Source organism: Neolamprologus brichardi, chromosome 23 (genome assembly GCF_056152115.1).
Source record: "Neolamprologus brichardi isolate AB-2024 chromosome 23, ASM5615211v1, whole genome shotgun sequence".
Lineage (NCBI taxonomy): Eukaryota > Metazoa > Chordata > Actinopteri > Cichliformes > Cichlidae > Neolamprologus > Neolamprologus brichardi.
In genome coordinates this window covers 8812883-8831671 of record NC_142125.1, presented here as the reverse complement: position 1 = coordinate 8831671, position 18789 = coordinate 8812883, and the positions used below count along the sequence as shown (strand labels likewise).

General features: G+C 39.0%; 3 protein-coding genes across 7 annotated transcripts in view; 1 reads left to right on the top strand and 2 right to left on the bottom strand.

Annotated features, from left to right (window-relative positions):
- The window catches only part of fryl (furry homolog, like), a 75154-nt gene extending 69027 nt beyond the window's left edge, over positions 1-6127 (bottom strand). For both annotated transcript variants that reach the window (XM_087836847.1, XM_087836848.1), the window contains exon 1: positions 5952-6127. The gene's annotated coding sequence lies outside the window, so the exon portion shown is untranslated. The remainder of the gene's footprint in view (positions 1-5951) is intronic.
- Positions 6128-8345: 2218 nt separating this feature from the next.
- On the bottom strand, positions 8346-11036 carry ociad2 (OCIA domain containing 2). 2 transcript variants are annotated; one of them, XM_006790541.3, is made up of 7 exons: positions 10891-11036; positions 10712-10796; positions 9505-9558; positions 9358-9405; positions 9134-9281; positions 8605-8688; positions 8346-8415 (listed from the first exon to the last, which is right to left on the bottom strand). In XM_006790541.3, the coding sequence occupies exons 1-6, from the start codon at positions 10978-10980 to the stop codon at positions 8622-8624; spliced, it is 492 nt and encodes a 163-aa protein (XP_006790604.2). In that variant the 5' UTR covers positions 10981-11036; the 3' UTR covers positions 8346-8415; positions 8605-8621. The 2 variants fall into 2 exon arrangements, with proteins under 2 accessions (XP_006790604.2, XP_035763499.2); XM_035907606.2 differs by having other exon boundaries at positions 8617-8688.
- Positions 11037-12968: 1932 nt separating this feature from the next.
- On the top strand, positions 12969-18577 carry dcun1d4 (DCN1, defective in cullin neddylation 1, domain containing 4 (S. cerevisiae)). 3 transcript variants are annotated; one of them, XM_006790206.3, is made up of 11 exons: positions 12969-13038; positions 14333-14403; positions 14501-14540; positions 14746-14833; positions 14969-15057; positions 15159-15229; positions 15476-15567; positions 15728-15836; positions 16008-16112; positions 16289-16391; positions 16499-18577. In XM_006790206.3, exons 1-11 carry the CDS (start codon positions 13020-13022, stop codon positions 16552-16554), a joined length of 843 nt encoding a protein of 280 aa, XP_006790269.1. In that variant the 5' UTR covers positions 12969-13019; the 3' UTR covers positions 16555-18577. The 3 variants fall into 3 exon arrangements, with proteins under 3 accessions (XP_006790269.1, XP_087692446.1, XP_087692447.1); XM_087836320.1 differs by lacking the exon at positions 12969-13038 and adding an exon at positions 13879-14021; XM_087836321.1 differs by lacking the exon at positions 12969-13038 and adding an exon at positions 14031-14082.
- Positions 18578-18789: the final 212 nt, after the last annotated feature.

Sequence of the window (18789 nt, the reverse complement as noted above, 5' to 3'; positions counted from 1 at the left end):
AAACAAAACCAATGACAGCCATAAAGTCACGTCACGGCGACATACCGTTACCAACCTTTTCCCACCCACCACAAACACAGCTTGAAAATTTCAAAAAAAAAAAAAAAAAAAAAGTCAGGCAACATCACTCACTTCTCACACTGAAAGACCTGTGAATAATATATCTGACTTCCTGTTCCATCTCAGCGACTCCAAAACACACAAAAAAAAACATGTGACCGCAGAAGTAGAGTAAGCCAAACGCAGAGCACCTCAAAAACGCTGCAGCAGAAATCAACCCAAGTAACAAAATCTCCTGCTCTGTGTTTAAGCACTTGAATCTAAGTATTTTCTCTGGCCGTGCTTAAACATATCTCAGTAATTCTTCAAACAAGCAGGTGCTTTACCAAGTCCGAGTATATTTAAGTGTTTAAACATTGCACGTTTTGACGTTGCTGCAACTTGTGCAAAGAGCTAAAGGTCAGCAGTAGCCAACTGATCTGATCAATGGTTAACCTGGCTTCATATATTAAAATCATCCTGCTCTTTCTGGTATAGGAAGGATGCTGCAAATAGGAGGCTGATACAGGAAATAGGAGATAACCCTGACAAAGACAAGACTGTCCTGTCACATGTCCTCAACCCACAGGCTGCAAAACTAAAGCAGAGTTTTCTTACACAATCAGCATTATAATTTAGAAAACAAACTAAGAAAGTGTAATTCAATGCTTTTTTTTTTTTTTAAAGATAAGTATTAAAAAGGTTTGTAGTTTAAAACTGTTTACAGTCAGAAAGAGGCAGTGTCTACAGCAAAATAGACAAAAGAGGAAAGCCTATATCAAGCCCTGTCCAACAGTAAATGACAGGCCTGGCCTGTTGTAATCACTACCTCTTAAACAAAAATTTACTGGTTTCTTCCAAATGGAGAGAGAAGTGTGCAAACACACACCTTTTTTGAAAGATTCAGCAGATATTCCTCTTATCTTAATCTCGCTCTGGATTACATTTATAGGCAGAAAATATGAGGCATTAAAGTAGAGTCAACTGATCTAAACACAGAGGAAATGCTAGGAACTTAGCTGAGGCCGACTTAAGGGCAAAGACAGGGTGGTTTCTTTGGCGAAGGCAGACCCAAACATCAATTATGCTCCAAACCCTCTTTCCCAAAGCCAAGGATAATCTTGCTCAGCAGGGCTCAATTATAGGTTATTTCTAGCTAGACTCAGTCCACATTGTGCACTACATTATGCCAAGTCTTCCAACACAATCAATAAAATGTATCCCTAACTCAGAGTATGTAATACTATGCATTTATCATAAAGCACAATGAAAAAGAAGAGGCTTTTGGAAGTTAACTTTATGAAAGTGCGACAAATGGTGACAGACTGCTAGTTTCAAAACAGCTACACAACTACTAGTAGCTATAAATGAAAACAAACAAACAACTTACTGTAACAAATCCTCCCAGTGTCTTCTAATGTTCCTTACCCATTATCACCAACATTAAAACTACCTATATGTCAGCTTTTTTTTCGTTACAGACTCATGAATATTCTTATCTTCACAATTTCACAGGAAGCCTTCGTTGTGGTGTGTGACTTTCCCACCAACAGAATGAAAGAAAACAGCGGTGCTGTTCAATGTTAAGCACTCTGGAAATCTAATTTGCATTGGAGTTAATGCTCAATGCATTAGAATGTGACCAAAGACAGGTCCTAGTAGTAGGGTTGTGCAATTCCAATTGTCATTGTACCTTTCAGCACATCTCTTTCCTTTACTTCACACTGCTTTCTTTAGTTTTTCAGTTGATTTATGATTAGAGTTTAAGGATAATTAATTACAAAGTGAACTTTTGTCTTTTTTCAGTTTAATACATCAATTTTTAACTCCATTTTTAAATAATTGTAAATAATTTCAATGTTCATAAGAGTGACCCGAACAACTGATAATATTTGTTTTTGCCATAACAGAACAGGCCTAGATCTCAGCAAACACACACACACTGGGGGAAATGGTTAACTGAACAGCAAGGAGTTAAACCAAATTTGTGTCTGTTCCTTAGAATCTTCTTTCCTCACTTGTCCAGTTAATGATTTAGCTTTGTGCAAATACAAACACAGAGACACCTGGATCAAACCTATGTTTAGATAAGATGTCTACCCGTCATTACTGCACCAAATAAATGACACGTGGTATATTATATGCTATGCACACATCACATGAACTTTGGAGTCGTGTCCGAATTTGATATTGAAGGTGATAATATAAAACCAACCGACTACTAGGTCAAAGGATATCAAAGCTTGTGCTTAAGGAAATAACCTAGCTAAACAAGATGTTCGTGCAATTTAAAGCCCATATCCAGGTGCCAAGATGACAGCCATGAGAGATGGGTATAGATAATAAACCAAGAAAAAAAAAGCTTCAAGTATTAAAATAAGCTGAAACAGAACACCCAAATATGGTAGCACCTGACCACTACTGCACAGCAAATACACAGCAAACTGAATGACTTCGGTCAATAAGACACATCAAATGTTTTATGCTGCATAATATTTTTATACACTCCACTAAAATGTTTATTTAACAGTTAATCCTTGCAGGGGGCAGCTTACTGAGAGCCCACTGTGGGGGCATTTCACAGAGCTTGGTTTTTCATCCACATACTCTTTAATGCCATTAACGTCTTTCCAGATTAAAGCAAACACACTAATTCACTGGAATTATGTCCCAGATAATCACAGAGAGATGGTGATCTGCAATCTAGGGGGATTCCCCCTAGTTGGCACACATCTGTACTGCCATCAGAGGCTTATCCTGGTAGATTTTGGGGCAGGGGCAGAAGAGCTGTAAGTCAGTTGCAAAGACCCACAGTCTAGCAGGCCAGTGTCAGTACATCACTACAAAGGCTTGTGTTTACAACACTTAAAAGTAAGTGATGTGTCATTTTATAACAAGTTCACCTTAGCTGCAGTGCAGTACTTAACAGCCATTATACTGCAGTAGAAGCAAAGACATTAGAGGACACTATTTTTGGTATAATTTCTTAACTTGAATTCACAAAACTCTTAATAAAGATTAAACAAATTCAGAAGAATTTAGACAGGGGTATTTTCTGCCTTTTCTGACACACAGCAGAAGGTAGTCCATTTTAGATGCGTTCAGTGGAAATACTGTATGTGGGTTAGGTGAAGGTGCCTGAACAGAGTATGTAGGAGTGAATATGATGACCACTCACTGGAGGTAAATGCATCAGACAATCCGCTTGTTAAGTGTGATGTCTTTATGCTCCTTGAGTTCCCATTGAGAGTTAAAAATAATCTAGTGCAGCTGTCAGGGCATCTATGAAAAATGGCATTTAGTGGAATCAGAAGTTAGTAGCAAATTATCCAAGTAGTTGACATTGATTGCTGAAAGACCATAATCTGACTTATGTAAAGAAACTTTTGGATGGTCCCTTATTCCCAGGGGGTCATCAAAGCAGGTTGGTTTGCTAAATGTGATTTGACAGATTTTTACAGCTGATGCTCTTCTTGATGCTACCCCCCTTCCTCCACCCCCCCCCCCCCCCACCCCCCCCAAAGGGATTTGTGCTTTCCCCTTAGCTGTGAATCAGGGCTCATTCGCTTGTGAGGCAAATCACTACACTATGGAGCCAACATATTCTAATTTAGTGCTTAGAAAAACTCGCATAGGTAGAGAATAAAATGTTTTGGTGGTGCTTCTCTCAAGCAATGACCTCACTTGAAATGACATCACTTAACAAGCAGACTAGCGCAACCTGACATCTCACACACTTTGCAACAGGAAGATGGCAATTTAAAGCCAAGATAAAGTCCAATCTAGCTAGGCTGGACATTTATTTTTTTATCAGGCAATGTCTAGAAAAGATTACTTGGCTAGCAGTGCATGTGTAAAACCAGCAATGCAATGCATTAGAACAGTCAAAATCTGATCTTTTTTTTAATGTTTCACAGTCAACTGAATGTTTAAATAAGAGTAAATAGACATTATTCACTCTTACTCAACTGCTTTTAGTTTAAACAAGACAAAAGACCATCCAGTAGTGGTCAGTTGCTACTACTACTGCCACTCCAGTACTTTCATATACTTCTCCCAAAGCTATTCCTGTACTTTTTTGGTAATACACTTTGTTGGTATATAAACCTTTAGTCCAGCCTTTCAGCACTCTGGAAAAAGGTTTTTACTCAGAATCTCTTAATTTTTCTGTATTCATCTTTCCTTCAGTCCTGATGGGTCTACCATTGCTGTCACAGAATTCACCACAACATGATGTGGCCACCACCGTATTCAAGTGTGTAGAAAGTAATGTGGTGATTCTGACTGCCAAGTTCCCTCCATACATGCCTTTGGGGTTTGTGTCCAAATAGTTCAATCTATGTTTTGCTTTTTTCTGTCTGAGAGACCTCAAGGTGTCTTTTGGCAAACTCTCAGTGTACTGATGGTTGTCCTTCATAGTTACCATAGGGCTGTATTTTCAACCATGTTTCTCAAATGGGCCACAAAGTATACTGACAGCTGCCCAAGTATTTTTTATAGACAAATTACCCCCCCCCCCCCCCCCCCCCGAATGGCACCATGAACAATTCCCAATGTCTTTCCCAATGTGAAAGTTCAGTCACTACTAATGAGATAGTTTGGACCCAACAAACTTCCGTTTCCCTCCCATATCTGAGCAAGTCTTTTAATGCTGCAGAAACACCTTAGTATCCAAAAATTACAACAAATCTTATTGTGGGAAGATCAAGGATCAGTGATAGAAGTATGATGCACCGGGGTTCAACTATCACAACAAACAATGTGTCATCAACTCGACGTTTCAGTTGTTTATATGTTTGCTCTTGTTATTGTGCAGCATATGTGCAGACTATGTGTAAAACATAACAAAATGGGGAAATTTTGAACATGGATTTGGCATGGATTTTTAGCATACATTCTATATATGCTGCATGTTTTGCAATCTGTGCAAATATGCATAACAATGTTCCTGTTCTTCAGACCACTGTCCTAATTTATTTGAGCAAAGGAGCGAACACAAACTGGCTTCTTCTTCTTATATAGTTTGGCTATCTCCACCTCCAGCCAGACAGCAGACTGACCAGATTCCTTTCTGCCTGTATCCAAGTGTCACTGCTTGGGTCTCAACAGAAAAGGAACAAATGCTTCATTGTGGGTCTTGATGCACTCTGAACAGGGGAATGAAGTCCTCGCAGGGATGATAGATGCAAATCTCGAAGTTCTCTCATTGTTATGCCCATGCACAAGAAGCACCATGCTTTAATATGATTATTTCCTTTAAGCCACTAATAGTCATAACGTAATAAAATAATGCATCTTTATTTTGCTGAATAATGTGCCAGATTTAAAAAGAAAATAGCGCATTAAACACTGTTGGTTAACTCTGTGCTCGTGTTTACTTTAACCAAGTAAGTATACCAAACAAGTTTCACAGCAATTTATTTCCCACGACATGAACGTGAAAAGCAATGCTAAAGATGATGCTAAAGATGTACATAAAAAAGCCTGATGTGGCTAACATACAGGAGAATAAGCTTCAATGTAGCCTTTAGTTAGCAACTAGCCTGCTGTTAATACTCCACTAAAGGTACTGCTAAGCAAAAGGCTAGCTAGCAACAGCAGCAGCCAGTTGTCAACTACAAGTTAACGTTCAACATGTAAGCTAACGAGCTGGCAGCGATAAAAGTAATGACAACAGGAATCTGATCGATGCTAAACTTGCAAGGTAGACAGGCGATTAACTCGCCCCAGCACAGCAGCCAAACTCCCTCTTTTAGCATGCTACGGCAGCCGATTTTGGTACCACAGTTGGAGAGCTAACCTCAACGGCAAAGTTAATCACGGAACTTGGCATAAGCCAACGTTAACTACATTTGATAGCAACCTCCCGTGCCCTCATTCACCTCACTATACGTTAAGCCGACGTTACTCACAACTTTTGTTTCTTCTCCTCTTAGTTGAGCTAGGTGGCTAGCTTGCAGACGATCTTTTCATTCGCCGAACAAGCTTCAACATCCTGGCCCTTCTCCATTGGAAGGATTTGCGTAGTGGTGTGATTTTTTTTTCTCAGTCGGTTTCGGTGTTGGAAGAGCCCCACTGCCAGAACAGACGGCAGCTTGTTTGCCCCGCCTTCTTTATTCTGATTGGCTGTAATGGTGTACGCCTACACAGAACTCTGCGTTCTACCGGACAAGGAAAGTGCCAATCTTGATAGAACGACCTGTTGATTGGATGACGTCTTCTGCGGGAGGTTCACACGAATCTACCTTTTTTTCCCCCTTTCTTTTTCAATCTTACGAGAGTACACTGGCCTTGCGCGTATAGGCGGGTAGTCGGAAGAGACGCAGTGTGTCAGGTATTTGAGTATTGCTGACGGCAGTATCGAGTAATCACACAAATATCAGTTAGAAAGCTTCCAAACGGATACAGGGGTTAAGTATTATTTCATTCTGCGGACTAAACAAACATTATATATTATTATGTTAAAATGTGGAATCAGTTGTATTGTCTCTTTTTTTTTTAATTATCATTTGGATATATTTGTTGAGGCGTGTGGGCATGCCTGAAGTATGTGTCGTGCCTCTTATGGAGCACTTTGGTCAACTTTGACTGGATTATCAGTTACCGATAAAGCTGTTCTGGTAACATTTATTACTCATAAAAATATATAAATATAACGCGGAGGGGACTACTCTATCTCTGTAAATAAACCAATTAAACCAATATAAAGTACTTAATATAAGACTAACTGTGGTACTGCAAAAATTGGGAATGATTTTGTTTGCATCACTATATGAAGAAAGTGGAAAAACCAAAGGCCAGCAGTTATGAGCTCCTTTCATAAACACTAACTGAACTCATAAAACTGATTAAACTTCATATTTCAAAAATGACCAGCTGTCTTCATCAAAATAGTCACGAAGTCCTTGTATTATTTGACACTTATAAAAATATAATTTTGGCAAAATTAAATATAAAACACGTTTTGTCAGGAGTATTTACTTCCTAAAAAAAAAAAAAATCATCATTTCATTCCAAATATGATGATTTATTGCCTTAATTGTAGGTTAGCTGAGCAGTGCTGCTAACTTTCCAAAACAGATTCAGGTTCAGACTCAGGATCCTCCAAGACTTTCATATAAATTTTTTCAAATACACTCTGGTGTTGTCTTGGCAGTATGATTTGTTGAAATATGAACATTCACAACTGCCTTTAAGCACTCTGAAAAAGGGTTTTCACTCAGGATTGCTTAATTTTTGCTTCCATCATTCTTCCAGTTTCTCCCATTCCTGTTGCAGTAAAACATTGCTGATGCTACCATCACATGTTTGACTGTACTAACTGTAAGGGGGTGATGCTGAGTGCCTCATATTTCTTCATTTGTTTGTCTGCACACCACATGATATTGCTTCTCAAGCTCAAGGTCTGAGAGTCCTTAAGGTACCTTTTGGCAAACTCCCAGCTCACTGTCACATGCTCATTACTGAGGAATGTCTTCCATCTGGCCATTTTACCAAGACCTGATTAGTGGAGGCCTGCACTGATGTGAGCAGTCTGGGTAACTTTTTAAATCAGACGTTATATTTGTAAATGCCTCTACACATATCTGAAGTAAAATCACACTTAGCTTAACATTACTACAAGTAGTGACCAATTCTCATTCACAATAGGGTAAGAAAGCCACATCGTGTTTTTTTCAGTTATACAACTTTGTTACTGCTTTCACTTATAGACACACGAAAGCACAGGTTTTAAAATGTTATGGCTGTCTGTTCAGCTCCAAAGTGCACCTTCTGTGCTATAAACTGTCAAAATTAAGACCAGATTTCTTAATGCTCAAAATGTGGAAAAGAAAACAAAGAGAAGCCATTATTATTATTATTATTGGACTGGTAAGTACCAAATATTAAAAACTCAAAGATATGTTCCCTGTTCCACCTTACATTAAATTCTGTAATTTGCCATGTACAGATTAACCCCTTACACCTTACAGTTGTTTTTGAAGGTAGCCAAGCATTGCATATTCACTGAGCAACCTAAGGTAGGACTACTGCTGCTGTTATGGATGTGGTCGTTACTGTACTCATGCCTGATGATTCAGGTTTGGCAAAACCTTTTTTTTTTCTCCATTGTCATAGGGCTGTTATTTATTTATTTTCAGTTCTCATTCTTAACATTCAATAACTGTTTAGTTGTTGATAATTATGTCCAAAGACCTGGCTTTACCCATTTATTCACCTCCCTGTAAAAACTAGAAATTCTATAAGCTCTTGCTCTTTGATAGAAAGGATAGCAGCGCCCCCTGGTGGTTATTTGATAAAATGAGACGTGTTTACAAGTTTTATTTAAGACATTGATAAGAAGGTGATGAATTCATGCAGAAAATCTCTCCAACACTGGTGAGGATGAAAAATGAAAGGAAATACTTAAATAGGTATGCATCAATGTACAGTGACACAAATTATGTAACATATCAAAGTTGTCCTTTTAAAAAAAATATATTGTTTTTCATATTTTCTGAGTTTATATTTGCACTAATCTGAATACATTATTTTTACAGTGATGCACACTGAATGTTACCGTACATCAGTCCTCACAGTCTTTAAGCCTGTCCAGCTGGTGCTGCTGGAGCATTTTTCTTACATTCTTCACACACATGGTGGCAGGGTCTGTGAGGATAATGTTTGGGTAAGTGTCATGCTGAGGCGTAAGGGTATTGATCATCCAAAGAGAGGAGAAAGAAAATAATAACAATGGCTGATAAAAATAAGCATCTGCAACATTTTTAAATAATTGTTTTTATGTCATTTATTAAAGGTGGACCAGCACAATGACACAATTTCCTCTGGGATTAATAAAGTAATTTGATTCCGAATGACTTTTGAATGCTTGCAGTGTAACTCTGGTGGTAAATAAATAAATAAACAAGACAGAAGAGCAATTACTCAGAGAATATAAAAAATAAAGTAAAATGAAATAAAAACAAATGGACAATCAAATATACAACGAAAAACCACAAAGTTAGTCTTTTTCCGATTATCAACACTCCTCTTCCCAGAATCTGCGAATATTACCACACAACATGATAATATTACACAAACAGAAATTCAGCACCTGCCCTCCCTGTGTCTGTGACCAGGGTGATCTCTCTTTGACCAGGGTCCAATTCCCGGTCCATCCTGAATGCCAAGCTCTTGGAATTTGCTCCGACAAGTGCCCACATAGGATGCTTTCCCCACTGCAAATCCAAGGATCCCTGCAACTGAAGAAGAACAATTATTTCATTAATCACTGCTGCCACTTACAAACTGAGATCCAAGATACTGAAAGACACAAACCTGCTAGTTTCGGAAAAGGACCAAATCGCTTTGATGATTTCCAAATACCTATGTGGAGGGAAAAAAGTGATAACTATAGAAACACCTGCTTTACTTTGATCAATATCATGCAATTTAAAGTACGGGGTTTGAATGTTAATGCTTTACCTTGGTAGATGAGACCACCGGTGACAGCCATGCTGCCCAGAGACAATGGAAGCGCTAAAAACAGAAATCAAGTCAAACAGAAGTTGCTGTGAAGCTGATCAAAGCCACAAACTACTGGACAGCGTTTGGGGAAATATTATAATAGAATCAGAGTAAAGTTATTTTAAAAAGCCAGCATTCAAAACAAATACATAATGTATAAAGATAAGTTTTTCTGTCTGTGATTAAATGGCGATATTTCCCATATGAATGAATCCGCTAGAAGACGTTAATTTTGCTTTGTTTGCCTATAGTTCAACCTAAATGAACTTTGGAGTAATGAGACATATACCGAAACTCAACCTCATGTCCTTCTAATGGGATGGAAAGGACGGATACAGGAAGAAGTGATTGCTGCCACTGCATGTTTACATAACTGCTTGATGAGAGAAGATGAGCAGCAGCTGTGTGGTCAGTGGTGAGAGGCCGGGCCAAGATGGAGACTAAAGATAACGATGTGTTGCCACATGAAACACCAATAATCTTCAGTTTGGGAATTCTTAATCTAAAAAAAGCGTGACCACAATATTTTCTTTAGTGCAAGCTGCTCACAGTAGCTTATACAATCTTAAGCTTTTGCTGTGATAAATATTTTCCGACAGTCGTATAAAAGATGTGTGGGTGTGCATAAATGACGGATATATCTTTAAACCTCTTGTGTGTTTTTTTCTTCTACTACTTTTTCCAGATCGGGTGTTTTTTTTCCCCCTTAGTTTTATCTAGAACCTATTTTTTACCTCTGGACACTCCCAGCCAAGCTTCACCCAACCTTAACCTTAAGTAAAAGCTCTGATCAGGCAGGGCAGAGTGGTTATAGTATTTAAATTATTTCTTTAAAAGCAATGCAAATTGAGTAGAGATATAAATAATCATGATCAAATAAACACATTGTAATCACAACTGAGAGAATGACGAAAGTATAAAATCTCACTATGAGTTACTTACCATCTTACTGATCTGCCCCCCTTTTTTAAGACCACACACTGAATTCCGCAGTGAAGAATGTAAACGCTCAATGGTAAGCTTAATTGATGACCTATCCCCTACTTCTACTACAAAAACCCTGCTTTTCCAAGTCTTGTCTCTCACTGGGAGACATTTCAACAAATTGTTAATGAAAATTTGTGACACACGTGAGAGCATTTACTGAATGTCTGAAAGAGACTACCTCTGTACCAGAAGCTCTCCTCTTGGCACTCTTTCCAAACTTTTCTCACATCTTCTCTGTGAACATGGGCATCACTCAATGGGCACTGTAAGAAACAGAATAGAGGTTAGTTATCATATGTGACATATAGCATTGCATCTGGGCTCAAAATGTCTAGTACAAATTTGTTTGCCACTCACTTTCCACCCTCCTTTAATGGGAGCTGAACCTGAACCAGCAGCTGCCGGTTCCCCGGTCGGCACTGTTTGCCCACTTATTTCAGCACTCATGATCTTAGACCCTTCAGTAGTTTGTTGCTGGAGCTCTACTGTGCTGCTTTTGAAGCTTCCCCTTGCTTGTGTCAAATGCAACAAGCTGTAATAGAACTTCCTGGACTAGACTTTTAACTCCGCCTTCCTAACAGAGCTCTGCCCAGTCAGATTTGTTTGAGCATGAGGATGACAAGCCATGAGGCAAAGAGAACCCCTAAAAAACATTGACTCTTAACATATAAAACTATGCAGAAAAGGAATTCACTGCTTTAACATTAAAAACAGTGTTAAAAATAAATGTGTTCCCATTTGTCACATGAAATAAAAAGACGTGTCCTCACCTATGGTGTTAAAAACAGGTAAGGTTCACCTCTGTATACCAGTTTACACGACAGTGTTTGACACACCTTTTTTTGCCTACAGCCTCGTGTTTGCTCTTTCATATCACTATTTAGTAGACCCACAAGTGTGGGTAAAGGTAACATATTATCTACATGTGTTTAGGCTAAAGATTCAATATACGCAGTCAAACTTCATAACAAGATCACCTATTATTGGTTATTTCACTGGACACACATCCCTATAAGCCAAAGATCAAGGTTTTCTTTACTACCACTAATAAAAATGCAGATATCAGTGCTACAGTTTCTCTAATAATGGTATATATAATCTGTACTTAATTACCTTTCAACAGGTCACAGCTTAAGGAGCAAAGGCTCACTTATCCATGAAGCAAACACATTTGTTTTACTACTTATTTATTAACGTCACTGCTGAGCATTAATTAAATAGCTTAAATTTTCTATATCCTGCACAAATTCTACAAAAATGCTCTGATTTAGAAAAAAATAGTAGCTGTTCACTAGTACAGAACTAATACATAAAACTATTCTAAATAACGTATGACTAAAAATAATTAATTTAAAACTGATCCAGGCCAAGGCATAAGGCATCGTATTTAATATGTGAGGTATTTCCTACAAATTTCTAAGTGTACCTGCCAAATAAATTTAATTAGGTTTAAAAAAAAAAGGAGAGGGGGGGCTACATTCTCCTCTAAAATGTAGTTTAATAGTATAAAAATGAAAACACACATCAAATGCAAAGTAACCCACCTTGAATCCACTATTAAATGCCCATATGCTGTAAACTAGTGCCGACTAGGACTGTCAATGCATAAAGAGTGTAACTGGAAGGCAAAGGAACTATATACACGACTGTGCAGTGGACAACTCAGTAGGCCGTTTTACCCATTTCCACCAGTACAAAGTAATACAAATTTAATCATGGCTGTATTGAGTAAGGTGCTGTGGTTTAAATAACCTGGTGAGCTTCTCTATACTCACACGGGGTATAGTTGCTTAGCTAATCATTTAAACAGAGTCATGTGAGTAACACCATAATGTTACTGATATATTAAAAAAACAACTTTGGGCCCAACAATGTTGCTACGTTTGCATTCGTTCGTCTTGTACAAAAACTGAGATTTAGAGTCACATGACAAACAGGGCATACTAAATTTGACAGGGTAACGTAAATGAAGGTAAGTGTTCAGAAAGACTTTATTTATCCCCAAGGGGCAATTAAGAGTGCTATTTAGGGCAGCATCACTGCAAGTGCTGTCATCCTTACCTTGGTAAAATCAAAACATAACTCACATTACCAAATACACCGTCTCCTACTTCCAACAAACGGCGTTGACTTTAAGCGAACCCAAACCGCGATTACACTGGGAAGTCAATTTAGAAGTAAAACTACCAATCAGATTTCATCGTGGGTTGGTTTCAATTTTGCACGAGGAAATTCTAGTGATTGACGTGCGAATAGCACGGCCTGTTTTGAGAACTATGACCAATCACATTTCGTTGAGGGAGGAGCTGGTGTCTTTTCCCTCCCTCTCATGACATGACACCTCGACTAGCCAATTGACAGCGAGCAAAGGCGGAGGCGAATGAGGCTGACCTTCAATCCACAGCTGCGGGCGTGGCTTACATTGACAAGGCCCGCCTATTGGCCGGTCTGCGGACTTCCCACAGACAGTTGTATGTTTCATAAAAATGCACTCTGATGCGGCAAGTAAGTAGTAACGTTAGAGAGATTTTCTGGATCAATTTGGGACCCCATAGCGCGTGTGGCACAGACGTTATTAGTCTTGCTCTGTTTTGAACAACAGTTTTGTCTCATGGTCGTGTGGCGTTTGATGAGGACGCGTGAATTCTGTGCTATTTGCTGCTCTCTTTGTATTTGCTAGTGCTGTCTTGTGCGACAACAAAGGGAGGATAGCTGGTGTAATTTTAGCTGTTTGGACATGTGGAAGGTTATATTTGACACTGAAGGTTTTGCGAAGTTAATTTTTCGAGTCGCGTTAGCGGTGCTCGGCTGAATGCGGCTGACGTTAGTTAAATTCAGAAGGTTTTCGATGGTTAAACGGCGTGTTGAGCTGTTTATATTCATCTTTATGGGTCACGTACAGCAGGTATCAGCTCACATTTGGCATCCACGCAGGACCATTGCAAATCGGTCAATATTCTGGTCAACTGCGGACTCTTACAGGGAATGAAAATTGTGACGCAGTTGTGTAAAACAGCTTTCATTGCCTGCTGCAGCACTGCCGCCGGGTTTTGCGCCATCTACACCAGCTGCTGCAAACGCCTGTGCGTTGGTTTTGTGCCAGAACACATATAATGTTGTATATTTTTCAAACAACGTAAAATGCATTCAATCAGTTGGTGTAAATGTTGGGGGTAGAAGGGTCTGAGAGAAGTAGTTGTTTTGCAAATGCATGGGAATTGTAGTTTAGTATCCCAAACAGAGCTTAGCTTCCAATGGCCTGTTTAGAGGAAATGGACTACAACGCCCATACGTCCAAACTCTCCAGATACTTTGTAAACTCTGTGCAAGTTGCGCGTCTGCACTGCTATTTTAGGTATGCAGCTAGTGCTATCTGCTCGGCAGTGTACTGGTTTGAGTGTGGTTTTGGCCTCTGAAAAAATGTTAAAATCATCGGTGTTTGGTGACAGCTTTTAATCGACAGTGCACAGAAGGCTTGAAGCGAGAAGGTAGCATGCATGATCGTTCTCACGTCTTTAGAGGAATGCAGAGAGTCCCTCCCTCATTCGTGTGAGATATTTTCAGCAACGTAGATCTTTGAAAACTGGAAATCAAGCGACAGTAGTGCGTGCTCTGTGAATGTTGTGTGATTCCTAATCAAAGATCACCTGAGATTTGAGTCCAGTGTTCTTACTGGGGCTGTGATGATGTCACCTTCTTGTACCCTTGTGCTCATGCCAAGCATGATCAGAAGCATAAAGCTGAGTGTCACGGTTTAGTTTAGTTCTTTTCTGACGTTGTATTTATTTTTTGAAAATAGATTTTCAGCTGAATTCCCACTTGACTACACTGGCCAGCATCCATAAGATCCACCACACCTTGCACAGGCTGGTAAATGCATATTAGCAATATGTTTATGTGTGCTTTATTTTAGCATGTATGTGCCCTGTACATCTGTGTCCTACTCACGCATATTTGTTTTGAATAGAACTTGGCAGAAGACGTTGGACAGGACAGCCACCCCTCAGGTAACTATACAGCTGCTCTTTTTTTTTTTATGTTTTTTAAATCAGTTTAGTGTTTTTATCAGGCCAGATGTACATTAAAATATTACTTTCTGAAGTGGACTCTCAGTGCTTGGCTAGTACTCAAATGTTTTGCTATAGAAAGTTGGCATAATGCATGTCGTTCTTAAAGATTTATGCTTTCATTTTCTCCTGTTTACTTCCCTAGCTTGTTGCTCTAAAGCCATGCCTCCTAGGAAAAAGAGGAGACCCTCTGCTGGAGATGACATGTCAGCCAAGAAAAGTCGCCAGGACAGGTGCGAGATCCCTTTAATTAAACATTCAGTGAACTCGAATATGTGCAGTACACAGTTTATTTTGCCATTAGTAAACATATAATAAATGGTGTACTGCACGTGTAGTGTGGTTGAAATTTTCTTTTTCTTTCACAGCGTTTTCAGAAAACATGAAACATCCCAAATCCGAGAGGAGGAGATGTTTTCTAGTAAAAGATGCTTGGAGTGGTTCTATGAATATGCAGGTGAGCACTTACTGGACACACTCTTAGTTTCATTCAATTTGACCTCTTCTCAGTGCATACATGGGAAATTGCTGCTATTGACATTTGTTTATCATAATCAGGCTGTGATGATGTGGTGGGTCCAGAGGGCATGGAAAAATTCTGTGAGGACATCGGGGTGGAGCCAGAGAATGTAAGCGCATATTTAAAATCTTTTATATTTTGACATCTGTTTTTCTCTCTGGCATTTTCTTTAATGACATTCTTTTGGCAGTGGTGACAATTTGCATTTCTGATCATTTCTGATACTTTATGAAAGTCTCTTTTAATCTGCATTCTCAATCAGCAGTCCTAGACCTTTAAGGTCATGTGATATGTAATGGATTGAGTATCTTGTATTTAAGAATATCTGCAACTGTCATTTGTTGCTTGTGCTCAGGTGGTGATGCTGGTTCTTGCTTGGAAGCTGGATGCCCAGAGTATGGGATATTTCACCCTTCAGGAGTGGCTGAGAGGCATGGGCTCATTGCAGTATGTCATTTACTTACTTTAGTGCTTTTTCTTTCTTCATTTTTTTTTAACTATAATACAGTTTTCAAGATTGCCTATTTAGATTGATGTGTTTTCTTAGTGTAACTTGCATTAAATTGGATCCTGTAACATGCCTAAGCTAGTTTTCTGCTGCCGTCAGGTGTGATTCGACTGAGAGGCTGAGGAACTCACTTGACTACCTGAGATCTGTCCTAAATGACAGCACCAGCTTTAAGCTCATTTATAGATATGCCTTTGATTTTGCTCGGGTGAGTGGAGCAGTCAACACACAGCATTCAACAACCAGGTTAAATTCATTTGAACAAATACAAAAATCTCAGTAAGAAACCGTAAACATTTTAATCTGGCTGTCTGACTTGACTGTCTGTTTGGACTTGTTGCATTGATTTGAGAAAGTCTTGGGTGTTCTGATTGTACAGGAAAAGGATCAGAGGAGTTTGGACTTGAACACAGCCAAATGTATGTTGGGGCTTCTTCTGGGAAAGACGTGGCCTTTGTTTCCTGTGTTTAATCAGTTTCTAGAGGTAAGCAGTTTGGTTGGTTGGGGTTTTTGTTTGTTTGTTTTGTTTTTTGTTTTTTAAGAAAATCAGTCACAGAAGTCTCGTGGAGTAGTTGTATATACCATCATTTGTTGCCCATTTTAACCTTAGAAAGAGCTGTTGTAGCTAAAAAACTAAAGGATTTATTTGTTATTCCTCAGCAATCAAAGTACAAAGTCATCAACAAAGACCAATGGTGCAATGTTTTAGAGTTCAGCAGGACAATCAACCTGGACCTCAGCAACTATGATGAAGATGGTGCCTGTAAGTGAGCACACATTTACGTGTAGCTGAGTGTTACCCAAATACTAATTTTGTAATATACTGAAATTTGTGCCTCATCTTTGTTTTTGTTTGTTTTTTTTCATTAGGGCCTGTTTTGTTGGACGAGTTTGTGGAATGGTACAAAGAAAGACAGATGTCATAACTGCAGCGCAAAAATGGGAAAGTAATACAACTGTGACAACAACGACTCTGAGAATCAATAACCAATAAGTAACCAATACAAAAAAAAAGTAAAGGAGTGACTGTGGGTGCTTCCTGGGGAAAGGAGGGGTTTGGGCTGTGGGTGGGCTAGGGTGGGGTTGCTGGGTTTGCAGCCTGCATGCACGCTGCTCAGAGCGTGGAGGCAGGAGGGCTGCTGTGCTCCCTCCCGAAGTTGCGTAGTGGGCAAGCTTGCAGCAATCCCTAGTGGCATTGCTCTCTCACTGTGACATGTCATATTGCTGTCTGTGTTAGGATAACGTGGTGTCATACATGGATGATGGAAGCAAAATGGTATTGTGTGGGAGAACCACTCCTCACCCCTTGTCTTCAGCACAGAGAAACTGAGAGAAGTGACCATTCATGCATTGTGTCTGAGTCTTAAATAGGGTCACTTTGACCTGGGCACATTAAAGTATTATACATCTGTGCAATGAACTTGAACTTGAGCTTTTCTGGACAGATAGCACTTAAATTTTTTTTGTCATATTTTGCGTTTCATAGGAGTACTTCAAGAAGCACACTGTGTCAAATGGTTGATTGCAAGTTTCTATTCTATTGATTTGTGCCAGTTTGTAGTTGTTTTTTGTTTGTTTTCTTCTTTCCCCTCCAGTTTTGATTGCTTCAGCTTTTTTTTTTTGCTTCTAGCTATTCATTTGCTAGCCCCCTGCAAAGGCTTCAGACCTCATAACACCAAACAGTTTAGCATTGCTGCTTACCAACTCTTATTACAGTACAGCGGTGAGCCACTAGTGCTCTGATCAGCATTTATTGGTCTGATGACTGATTTATGTATCTACGTTCTGTAGATGAGAGTATTACTGTGCCTCAAAACATGGAAGTCACTTTGTGTGTCCCACACACATACCAATAAATCCAAATGTACATACACGTGTGATAAGAGTACATGCACACAGACACACTGAGTGGTCAGGGATTATTTCAGGATGAACTCAGACTGTTTTGGCTGTGTTATAAGTTGACATAGAGCTAGTTGGTGTCCATTTTGTCTTGATATGTGGCATCTGTTTGTCTTCCTTAGTCCACTGATAGTTTCAGGTCTCCTCTTACCAGTAGCATCTCTCCCAACACTGACGGTGTTAATGTAACTGCAGTGGAAGACCGGTGACCCTCTCAGGATGAGGTCCTTTAGGCTTGAGTAGTAAGGTACGTTTGGTGAAAGTGTTGCTTTGTACCACCCATAGGATGTACTCAAAACAGTGGACACTGACAGTTTGGAACTTTGTGATGATGCTATGCTGTTCTTTTCGCCTAGTATAATGTTCTTGTAACACATGTATAAATTTTTGTCTTTGGCTGTGATGTGATGCTGAATTGTCAGAAGATTTAATATTTGCATGCATGCTCCGACAGAGCCTTTTGTGAATGGATGAGATTTTTTGAAAACATTTTTCAAACTTTTTGTTTTTGTTTTGTACAGGTTTTTGTGCAAGTGTTTTGTGCTTAATTTCATAAACACAATCATGTTCTTTAAATTCTGATGATAAACATGATTGTGTTTATTAAGACCTGGAACACACCTGTAACCTCATGGTGGAACAGGAGTTCCCTCCTGCATTTACCCTTTGTTACACATCCTTACATATGCTGCAAAACTTTGGCAAACTGCAGGCAATGCAGACAGTAGCCTGTTTTGCTACTGTTGCACTACATTGTCATGACATACATAAACGCTTCCATAAATCCATTTCAGTTGAAAACTACACAGAAACCTTTGTCGTCACTACAATGCATCAACCATCAGCATAAACCTTAAGACTAAAGTAGTTGTAGGATTGCTTACCAAATACTGTGTAGAGATCAGTGGTTTAGTCTTCTCCCTTGATAATGCAGGAGGATGAACAGCCTTGTCCCAACTGTATATATGTATGTAAACTATGTGTCTATATGTCTGTTTTCACTATAACCTGTGTCTATACAAGTAAATAAAATGGTTTATTAACTTATTTATGGCTTATGTTCTGGTTATTTAGTTGATAGTTCGCCCTTGTTTAACCTTGTAATGTCAAGTGTATCACATTTAATACATAGGATTTTGAGACCTCTACATCATCAGTTTTTGTACCTGAAATAGCTAAATAAATTGCAAAAAAATCTGGGATGTAGCAAATATACAAATAAAAATGTATATGTGCAAATTTATATTTTTATTATTATT

What these genes read in the sequence shown, in the direction of transcription:
- ociad2 (XM_006790541.3), bottom strand. Translation starts at nt 10,980, where the DNA reads ATGAGTGCTGAAATAAGTGGGCAAACAGTGCCGACCGGGGAACCGGCA. An exon ending in GGAGAGCTTCTGGTACAGAG is followed by an intron (nt 9,559 to 10,711) that starts GTAGTCTCTTTC and finishes TTCTGTTTTTAG; the next exon opens with CGCTTCCATTGTCTCTGGGC. An exon ending in CGGTGGTCTCATCTACCAAG is followed by an intron (nt 9,406 to 9,504) that starts GTAAAGCATTAA and finishes CCCTCCACATAG; the next exon opens with GTATTTGGAAATCATCAAAG.
- dcun1d4 (XM_087836321.1), top strand. Translation starts at nt 14,031, where the DNA reads ATGATCGTTCTCACGTCTTTAGAGGAATGCAGAGAGTCCCTCCCTCAT. An exon ending in AGAGGCATGGGCTCATTGCA is followed by an intron (nt 15,568 to 15,727) that starts GTATGTCATTTA and finishes TGCTGCCGTCAG; the next exon opens with GTGTGATTCGACTGAGAGGC. An exon ending in TGTTTAATCAGTTTCTAGAG is followed by an intron (nt 16,113 to 16,288) that starts GTAAGCAGTTTG and finishes GTTATTCCTCAG; the next exon opens with CAATCAAAGTACAAAGTCAT.